The 10,717-nt window shown below is 34.2% G+C and overlaps 2 protein-coding genes across 4 annotated transcripts in view; one reads left to right on the forward strand and one right to left on the reverse strand.

Moving 5' to 3' along the window:
* Nucleotides 1–256: 256 nt before the first annotated feature.
* On the reverse strand, nt 257–2,607 carry LOC117104411 (pecanex-like protein 4). Of its 2 annotated transcripts, none has more exons than XM_033245257.1 (3): nt 2,489–2,607; nt 1,294–1,658; nt 257–290 (listed from the first exon to the last, which is right to left on the reverse strand). In XM_033245257.1, exons 1-3 carry the CDS (start codon nt 2,576–2,578, stop codon nt 272–274), a joined length of 474 nt encoding a protein of 157 aa, XP_033101148.1. In that variant the 5' UTR covers nt 2,579–2,607; the 3' UTR covers nt 257–271. The 2 variants fall into 2 exon arrangements, with proteins under 2 accessions (XP_033101148.1, XP_033101147.1); XM_033245256.1 differs by lacking the exon at nt 257–290 and adding an exon at nt 447–525.
* A 2,499-nt stretch (nt 2,608–5,106) lies between these two features.
* The window catches only part of LOC117104412 (signal recognition particle 54 kDa protein-like), a 14,509-nt gene continuing 8,898 nt past the window's right edge, over nt 5,107–10,717 (forward strand). Inside the window, exons 1-6 of one of the 2 annotated variants that reach the window (XM_033245258.1) lie at nt 5,107–5,154; nt 5,293–5,679; nt 6,225–6,401; nt 7,153–7,257; nt 8,133–8,199; nt 8,894–8,951. In XM_033245258.1, coding sequence (XP_033101149.1) covers nt 5,602–5,679; nt 6,225–6,401; nt 7,153–7,257; nt 8,133–8,199; nt 8,894–8,951 — 485 coding nt within the window. In that variant the 5' untranslated portion in view covers nt 5,107–5,154; nt 5,293–5,601. The remainder of the gene's footprint in view (nt 5,155–5,292; nt 5,680–6,224; nt 6,402–7,152; nt 7,258–8,132; nt 8,200–8,893; nt 8,952–10,717) is intronic. The other variant, XM_033245259.1, reaches the window with a different exon arrangement.

Raw genomic sequence — 10,717 nt, forward strand, 5'->3', positions numbered from 1 at the left:
TATACTACAGTGCATGCTGTACTAGGATTCCTACTACGATTTCTACGACATTCAAGCAATGGTTTGGGTTGTCTAATTCATTCATACAGTAATTATGTTTGTTCATAAACAATAATATGAAACACGTTGTTGCTGTTCAAACCGCCTACAAAAACTACCAAACTACTTTTCGCGAGTTTGGTCCTCATTTACGAATGTCGCAACAAAACACACGTGGGCTGGTTGTTGAAACTTGCTGTTCGCGGTTCCGGGTTCCCGATGGCTTGTACCGTTATACAGAGAATGATCTGCTATAATTTCAGAATAAAAACTTGTGAAATTAATTTATGCTATAAAAACACAAGTTTTCTTTCTTGAAGTTGTAATAATTATTTTACTTGAATTTGACTTTAGAAAGGCATTCGTCATCTGCGCATGCGTAAACTTTGTATCTCGCGATATTTCTCCACTTCTGTTTTTGTTTATAAAACGTGGTGTGTGATGAGTGCATGCTTCGCACAATGGGCTGTGAGTAATGACTTAGGCCTAGAATTACCAATATATTAAGCTTAATACGACTGTTATTAGTTACCATAATAATAGAATAATTGTTTACAAATAGATAAATATACTCAATAAGTATTTTATTTTCTTAGATTTTATTAAAATAAACTGATGTTGAAAATTTAACGTAGCGTGACCGTCTAGCATAAAATAGTGATTTCCCTAGAGCAAGAATACATTGTTTCATTGCGGAAGCCTGAATTTTACATGCATTTCCAGTTGTTTATGTGAAAATTTAGGGGTGCGGTTATACACCGGAATATAAGGGACCTTTTGGCATTTTATCGTGCGATTACGTAGCTCGCCGAGATTGCTGAGTATGTAAGTAGGCCTATGTGATGAAAATCCGTCGTCCTCAAGCAGTGGTGAGCGACAATTGCACCCTGGATCAAAGAAGGTCACGGCTATGGTGGGATCATCGCCCGTCGGATTTTTTCAAAGCATACCCATTAATGCTAATAATGATGATGAAGACGCGGTCCCCTTGGCAAATGAAGCGAAATCGAGGACAATGTGAAAGGACAACAATGTATAGCATTAGCAGAACATAAAAAAATATTAAAAACACCTTTTCTGTACTTCCATGCTTTTCAAAAAAAAAAATAAATAAATAAAAAAATAGGAAAAAAAAAACACCAAAAAAAAAAAACGCATCGCCGCATCAATTCTGTAACTTTGGTCTGACCAGAGACAGAAAATATATTTTTTTTTGGCCTAATGAATTAAAAAATATATGTTATCAATACTCACCAGTGTACTACATGAAATGCAAGGAAAATGTAAACATAAAATGGCCGCATCAGAGGTCGAAGTTCATAAGGATCTGTGCTCCTGAAATTCACTGTTTCTGGCGGTGATGTCACTGTTAAGGAATACTGAGCAACGCAGATTGTAAACCAACCGAATACATACAAAACGACAGTTGCACCAACATGATTAAACAAGCTCTCTAATGTAGAAGGTAGCAGATACGACAGACCAACTCCACATAGAGGTCCAGCAAGAAGAGCATGTATAAGAATATTGATATTAATCTTCTTAACAGGTAAAACAAAGTTTAATGTATCGGAGCCTAAACAAGAATCAAACTCTATCTCGTCCTCTTCTGAGAGCACCTAAATGATATGAAAGACAAATTACTGGTCTTCATGCATAAAAACTTACAAAGAAAATTTGATTTTATACATTTAGATTTGAAAGTATGCTCCATTGAGACATATGTGTCCACAGTCTACTGGATACGATAATTTTATTGTTTTTGTGATTGTTAAGTACTCTCACTATGTGACCAGCAAAACCAGGCACTTGTCGTCAAAGTCTCCAAATCAGCTAAAATTCTCATGTATTAACCATCATGCATGTTGGACTGAAAATATAAATTATATCTTCGCCATTTGTTATCCATCTTTTAAAAATTTTGCATCAATTATTAGCTTTTTATCTCTAGATTAAGATTTGTTATTTTTTCAAAACAAAAGTCTGTTTTTGCTAGAAAGAATGGGTCACATTATGTAGAATAATAATACATTAATGATGATTGCCACAATAAATTAAATAATTGGCATGCAAATGGTGTATTGGCCCTTCTGTATTTAAATTTTATTATCATTATAAATATCATTATTATGATTATTATTGCTGGAAACACTCTATGGATACTGCTGGATATAACCTGTAGATTCTTTAGTTTCACTTTCAATCTAGTGATGATAAAAAAAAGCATCACTGGCCTCTAGAGGGTAGCACACCCAAAAATGATTAGAACAGAAAATGTTCTCAATACAATAAGCAAATTCGTAGTTTGAATTTTGTACACCCGTATGAAGGTAAATCTACACACACTAACATATACACAACATAGGTTTATGTCAATTAACCTTGGATAGGGGCATGTGCTGTTGAGCCACGAATTGGCTTATTGTGAGAGTAAAAAAAAACTGCTTACATGCACATTATGATCAAGCCTTGTGACATCATTTGAGTTCTTCTGGATAAAATGACTTAAACCTTGACCAATCAGCACAAAAACACTCATGATGCTTCCGTAGACATAACAAGCCACATGATTTAAGATGTGTATAAGAGACAGGTGTGTGATGAGTGCATGCTTCGCACAATGGGCTGTGAGTAATGACTTAGGCCTAGAATTACCAATATATTAAGCTTAATACGACTGTTATTAGTTACCATAATAATAGAATAATTGTTTACAAATAGATAAATATACTCAATAAGTATTTTATTTTCTTAGATTTTATTAAAATAAACTGATGTTGAAAATTTAACGTAGCGTGACCGTCTAGCATAAAATAGTGATTTCCCTAGAGGGAGAGGATCCAAGAAGATTTAAGGGCCAGGCACTTGGGAAATGTTGCTAGAAAAGTGCTACCTGTATCCAATCACTTTGAGCCAAAGAAATATCAGGCGATCATTTATTCCCATCGTCTGCAGCTTCCTCATAGACAGAACTCACATCACAATACTAATTTGTTTATTTCACTCTCATCTTTAAGCATGGATACTTGTGGGGTACCTTAGGGTATAACATTGGGTTCGATCCTTGTCTTAGTTAATTAATTACAGTATGCTTGTCTAGGAAGCTGCAGACAATGGAAATACATCGATGGACCTAACTATTGGTGAATGTGTCCAACATGGAAAGAATTCCACTTTGCAAATCAATGGAAATAAGTCTTCTTCTAGACTTTCGTGGGCTATCCTTGGTGTTCACACCGAATAAATCCAATCCAATCCATGACCTCGCAAACTAGAGTCCCCATAATTACATGATTCCTATTAAAACAAATTGAATGTCACCACATGACAATAAGTTTTTTAAGAAAACCATTGTCAATCAAACTTTTACAATTGGTGATAATATAATTTCCTGGTTGATAGCCTTAAACTTCTGGGCATTAATGTCACAAAGTAACTTAAGTTGGGATAATCATGTGAGTGAAATTTACCTCTCACGATTATTCTCACTCAGTCTTTTGAAAAAATGCTGTGCTTTCATCAGTGACATGGTTAAAGTTTATACATGTTATATACAATCAATCCTGGAGTACTGCTGCCCAGTGTGGCATTCATCCCTGATAGTTCTGCAGTGGAGCAGGATGGAGAGGATTCATAAAAGAGCAGTCAGGATTAACCTGGGTAAAACTCACATCTCAAATCAACAATGGGCCTATAATGAAGCTCTCAAAATCACTAATATCATGACACTCAGATACAGACGTCAAATCCTGGTATGTAATTTTGGTAAATCATTTCTTTCAGTTAAGACATCGCCACTTGTTTCCACCATCAAAAACAAAAACCTAAGGTCACCTCACAATGCTGCCGATTTCACCAATCCCATATATTACCAGGCTGCTCAATACCTGATCCTTTCCGGTTCGTCGCCTGTCTTACTCCTTGGATGGAGCAAGGAGCGTTTCCCCATCGATTTGTGGGGTCCGATTGTCAGTCTTTAAGAATGAGCATGTTTTTAAAATTTTTCTTCTTTAAATTCTGATGTTATTGGTAATTATGCATTTGATTTGCAATTCAAATAAATATCAATGTTTTTTTTTTACAATTTCATTATCTTTAAACTTTATAAAACAAAAGTGACTCCATTTTATTTTATTTGAGCATAGTCAGTGCACCTTCTGGTTTTTAAAATTTATATTTTTGAAAATGGAATAATTTTAGCCATTGTCTACTTTTTACTTGTTTCCCGGAAGAGTCTTATATAATCTGATCCTCCTGGGTATAGAGGCCAAGCAAAACGATGCTTATACTATTATAGGCCCCTCAAAAAAATTGATTTTAAAATTTAACATAGGGCACAAATTTAAGCGGATGGTCAGCTAAACGTACTTCAATTGCAGATTTAAACAAATTAATTGAGTTAGTTAGAATTAAAGTCTTTGTTTGATAAAGAATTCCATAGCCAGACTGACCTAAATGAAAAATTAAAAAGCGTGACTTCTAATATGTGTCCTAAAGTGCTGATGTTTAATCTTAAAGGAGTACCTCCTAGGCTAGTTCTTCTCCAGGCCTAGGCCTACCTAGTAGTACCTTTATCAAACTCAAAAAATAAATCAGCCGAAGCCCTATCAATTCCATGGACAATTTTAAAAAGCTGTAAAAAATCAGTTCTCTATCTACGGAACGCTAGAGTTGGAAAGCCTAACTAAAGCCTCCCTATAGGCGTAGGCCGGAGGAGGCCTACTAGGGGCCTAGCTAGGCTAGGCTAGCCAAAAAATAAAGCCCTCCCCCCAGGCTAGGCCTAGGCTTAACCTAGCTAGGGAGGGCCAAGTAGCCAGGCCGAGTCGTATGAAAGGCTGATTAATACTTAGTCTAAACTCACCGATCAATTAAAAATCAGTCATATTCATTTGCATCAATTACTTAGTGCACCTCAGCTTAAGCCTAGAAAAGTAAGTCTTTATTAGGCCTAGGCCTAGCACTTGTTGTTTACCACAGCAACAGCAACCATGAGAACAAATTTCCACTCAAACGCCACACAAAATTGAGCGAGTTTGTAGAGGGCGTCCCAGGTCAAATGTTGGCTTTTCTCGTTTAGGTTTTCGTCGTGGATCTCTTGTGTACAGAAAATAGAAGGTAGGAAGTATTATTTTTAGACTTCATTATTATGATACTTTCTAAAATGCTCACTCACTTAAATATATGTCTTCTTGTCTTTATATATATCTTAGATTTGATTTCGCTCATTAAACGTATTTCTTCATGATCTTGTAGGTTTTCATGGTATACCAGCTGCTGTACGCTCCGTCGTCGAAATACTTGCTCCAACCACCAGTCTTTGGTCCAACTACAGGCAGCAGACAGGAACACTGGGCTACCTTGGCCAAACCACATAGGCCTAGGCCCTAGTTTTACTGATTGTAGAGGATTTGGATTCTTACATCCCAAAGAAACTAATAATAAGTTGGCTTATCCCAGTCTGGGAAGCCTGCGTTTTGGTTTTAAGTTTATTAAGGACTCATTTATTTTTTTTCTTATTTATTTTTTTCTTAAATTTATAATAAGGGAAGATTGCAAAACAAGATGGTGTTAGCAGAATTAGGAAGAAAGATCACATCGGCTCTTAAATCCTTGAGTAATGCAACAATTATTGATGAAGATGTAAGTGTAATTCATGGAAATGGTGCTCAACATCATACAAAATAACCCTCCCAATAACTGATTCAGATTTGACAATTATTATTTATTCCAAAAGCATATTTAAACACATTCAATTTTCATTGGTACTTTAGAATTATAGGCAACTAAATACTACTAATGTGCGACACATTTAGGTTTATTTTATACCCAAATTTAATGGCAACATATTATCCATTTTTATGTACAGTATTACATCATAAAAAACACATATGCAGTGTTTGTAATCACTGATGATAAATCTCATTCAGATTTTAAATTGTAAGCTAATAACTTACTTGAATAGATACAAATTAAGCAATTCAAATATGGAATCTTAACTCATGAAAGACAGTATCTTTAATAATACTAAATTAAGGTCATGGACACCACTACTTCTAGTCTAGTCTACTCTAGTACCAAACTTATTTGTGTTAATTTACAATTATGGTACCAATATAATATTATTTATAACATTACACATGGTATTTTAACCGTCTATTAATTAATTTGTTCTTATTTTTTTCTAGGCCTTGAATTCTATGCTGACAGAAGTATGCCGTGCTTTGCTAGAAGCAGATGTAAACATTCAACTTGTTTCCCAGTTAAGAAAAAATGTTCGTTCAGTCATCGACTTTGATGAAATGGCAGCAGGTTTAAACAAACGAAAGATGATACAGACTGCTGTATTTAAAGAGCTTGTCAAGGTAAAAAAATTATTTATTAAGTAAAACAACTCCTTTGGGACACAGCTATTCTGGGAACATCCCTAATATGGGGACATGTTTTCATGGTATGAGGTGGATATACAGTTTAACGCTACGATCAACCCATTTAAAGGGGACACCCTATTATGGGAAGGGGACTATTGCCAATTGGTAAATTAACAAATGTTTATGTCATTCTCTATTCATGCTGTTGTATCTGTCTTTACAATATAACTTGAATTACATTTATCTTGATTACGTATTATAGATGTATTGTATTTGCATTGTAACTTATTAAAAATTTAGTTTACAATAATTATATTATAACTCATTCTTGGGTCAATTCAAATAAAATTATAAATGCTCTGTCATTGTATGACTATGTGCTAAAAACACAAAGTAAGAGGTCAATTTCACATTTTTTGGTTAGTGCCCTTAATTTGGATACTCTGTGTCTTTTTATAACGCACACTTATCCATCTGAAAGTTATGCTTGCTGCCCCATTTCTACTTTCATAAATATTTGACTAGGTCTTTAATTATGTAAAAGACTTTACATTTCTGTAGATATCTTATTCACCAGATATATCCTTTTTTCATGTATTGGTTATTGGTTGGTTGGTTGTTGAATTTTTTAATGTCTAAGGTTGGCTTTTGTCCACACTTTTATACAAAAACATCTAAAATATATATAAATTATATGGTCTACTAGTTTTAGTGCTATTTTTTAACTTGTGTTCTAATTTTTCAGCTTGTTGATCCAGGAGTAAAGGCTTGGACACCAACAAAGGGCAAGAAGAATGTTGTAATGTTTGTAGGATTGCAGGGAAGTGGCAAAACCACTACTTGCACAAAAGTAAGCATACTTCTGCTAGGCATTTACAGGGAATAAACTTAAAAACAACTAAAAATCAAAAGCAATATGTTGTGTGAGCTTTGAATCATATATTTGTGTATACTGAAAAAAAGAATTTGTTTTTTGTTTTCTTTTGTCACAATTGTTTTTGGACCATTGACAGCTACACGCAGCTCTAAAAATTGATTGTCAAAATAAACACAAATTTGGGGTCAAATGTCATTTAGGGTCAATTTTGGTTAATGAGAAAATGGGCTCAAACATTGAAAATCAGCAATAGCTTAAAGCCACTAGATATAAGTGGATGCTCACCATTTGTGTGATCATCATAGATAGTGGTTGTGACACCAAATGTCAAGGTTCAAATGTCAAATTTTCAGCATGATCTAATTGAGCTCAAACTTACCAAGAATGATCTGACTGGGTTCATGTTCTATTAAATATATAGCCCAATCACACCTAATAGTTACATCAGCTGAGGTGGCTAAAACTTCCTGTCCTGCAAATCATCAGCCCGCTGCAAAGGAGGAAGTGTGAATGTTTGCAATGTGACCCTGAGACGATTCAAAATACGAACTAAACGGAACGGTCGTTTTGAGTCGGCCAAAAATTAAGGTGGTCCTCGGGCCGATATAATAAGTGTAGGATGGGCTTATAGATTATAATTACAATTGTTTCATGTGGCACATCTTGAAGTTAATGGAACATTAAGAATAATTAATAAAGTAACATGTAAACTCAATGTCTTTCATTTGAATATGAATAATGAATACTATTGCTTAACTTAGGGTTTGCATAATAGATATTAATTTAAATGATTTAATCAATGGACACTTTGGTGTATGAAGGCTAAATTATGTTGCTTGTTGTTCCAGTTGGCATATCATTACATGAAGAAAGGATGGAAGTCATGTCTTGTATGCGCAGATACATTCAGAGCAGGTACGTTGAAACAAACATTAGACAGTAAATTTATCTAGGATATTTTTTCCATTATTTGATTTTCATCCAACATCAAAAGTGTAATTTAAGATGTACTCTCTGCCAAATAGAGAAAACAAAAATAATTTTTTTTTTTTAAATTAGAAATAAAAAACCTCAAACATACAATTAAAATATTGAATTTGCTCATTTTAGAAGGATATGATATTAACTTCCAACCACAGACTGACCTAAAAAAGTAGTTCTTGTTAATTTCCAAACATTTTACACCAAAAGTCAAAATTGATTACTTGTTAATTAAAGGATCTATGCAAAAGAATACAGGAAAGGTATCGTTTAACTTTTTGTTAATTGACAATGAACATTTTTTATTCAAATTTTTAATTGTATGTATAATATACAAATTAGGTAATTCAAAATGGATATGAATACTATTTTTTTAGCTCATGATATACAGTACATCTTTCAATTGTTCATAAAGACTTTTTGCACATTCGTTTTCTATGTTTTTGCCTTGAATTCTATCTCTAGTGATTTTATGTACCAATAATTTGTACTGTTATCATATGGAACTTCAAACTTCTTACTAATGATACATGATAACTCTGATATTGATTTATTTCTTAATTTAATTCTTAGCCTTGTCAAATATATAATTATAACAATGGTCCTATATGATTTTAATCCTATTTAGGTGCATTCGATCAGCTAAAACAGAATGCTACGAAGGCTAGGATACCATTCTATGGAAGGTAAGGCAATTGGTAGTCTCATAATTGATCATCTGATATAAAGCTAGTCAGCACATTAGAATACAATTTAAATATCTACAACAATAGTATGTATACTATGTGAATTATTTATTTATTTATTAAAAAATTTGTCAAAGTACATATAAATATATATTGACCAGGGCTGTGACTAAGGATCACATTAGATGAATGTTCTACTGAACGAAACATTTGTAGATAATGATTAGACACACCACTTTCTAGGATTATTGTTAGATGTATTGTTTGTTTTTATGTTATGCTCAGTTATAGATTATAAACATTTATAAACAAAAAATTACCAATAGAGAACGAACTTCAATTCAATTCAATTTATTATATCATTTGCAACGCATACATTACATCACATAGAAAATATTGTGGCTCTTTTTAACATGGACCAACGTCCAATTCGGCAAACAATGAACAAATGGAAAAACAGTGAATTATCAGAGCAACGGACACAATGAAATGCTATTGTATTGCATTGAGGGCACGGATGGCTGACGGAAAGAAACTCTTTTGGAACCTGCTCGTTCGAGCATAAATTGACCGATATCTTCTCCCACTGGGGAGCAATTCAAAGAGAGAATTACCAGGGTGTGTTGGATCTTCAATTATACATTTTATTTTTTTAAGCATTCTGGCATTAAATATGTCCTCAATATCATCCTCATTGTGACCGATTATACGAGAGGCATATTTAACAATACGTCGGAGGTCATTTCGGTCAGCCTCGGTGGTGCCACAATACCAAACAGCAATGGAATATAAAAGAACGCTCTCAATAACGGACTTGTAAAAAATAGACATAGTATTTCTACAGACCCCACGATACATCGCTTCATTGTTGTCGTGTATCAGCCCGGAGATTGTGGCATCATCGGCAAATTTAACCATATAACAATCATTTATATCTATGACAAGGTCGTGAGTATAAAGTGAATAAAGGAAAGGGGATAACACGCACCTTTGAGGCACGCCCATGCTTAAGGTAATAGTATCAGAAGTAAACTGACCCACCTTTACAATTTGTGGGCGTTTAGTAAGAAAGTCAAAGGCCCATTTACATGTATTTATATTAATACCTAGTTCTAACATCTTATGAAAAAGCCTGGAAGGGATGACTGAATTAAAAGCAGAGCTGAAGTCAATAAACAGCATTCGAACATATCGTCTCTCTCTCTCTCTCGAGATGTTGCAGCACTCTATGAAGCATGCAGATTACCGTGTCCTCAGTTGATCGGTTTTGACGATAAGTGAATTGATGTGGATCAAGACCAAGTGGGATTTCGGATTTTAGTTAACGGAAGTTAACTAAAAGAAGAAAATCAATATTACCATTTGAATTAGAAAAATACATCAAAAGCTATTTAATACAATTGAAAAGTTGAATACAACCAGGTCATTTTTCATTCACCATTAACCAGTTTCCTTTATTAAATTCTCACGTTATCTGTAAACCATCATTCCGTTCTGTAAGTGGTTATTGTTGTTGCTGTTGTATGCGAAAGCAAAAGAATTGTTTTTTTTTTTGCTGCGAAGCAGCCAATTCATATTCTTGACAGCAATTTGACCTCTGAAAGGTCATTGTTTGTCAAAAATCAATCGCATGAGACCACTGAAAAGCGGAGTTTCCTTCTTTCGTTCTGCCGGGTAAAATCAATTACTTTAGGCGACGTTTGTAGACTAACCTACTCGTACCAACGTCGGCATGTCGCGACGCTGGAGTACTATTCAGCGTTTTT

This window comes from Anneissia japonica, unplaced genomic scaffold, assembly GCF_011630105.1.
Source record: "Anneissia japonica isolate Jap-2015-1 unplaced genomic scaffold, ASM1163010v1 scaffold287818_len932483_cov186, whole genome shotgun sequence".
NCBI lineage: Eukaryota > Metazoa > Echinodermata > Crinoidea > Comatulida > Comatulidae > Anneissia > Anneissia japonica.

Bases quoted from the DNA above. Each gene is read 5' to 3' on its own strand.
- LOC117104411 (XM_033245256.1), bottom strand. From the start codon at position 2,578: ATGAGTGTTTTTGTGCTGATTGGTCAAGGTTTAAGTCATTTTATCCAG. The intron at 1,659-2,488 runs GTAAGCAGTTTT...CATATCATTTAG, and splicing joins GGCTTGATCATAATGTGCAT to GTGCTCTCAGAAGAGGACGA. The intron at 526-1,293 runs GTGAGTATTGAT...TGGTAATTCTAG, and splicing joins GCATTTCATGTAGTACACTG to GCCTAAGTCATTACTCACAG.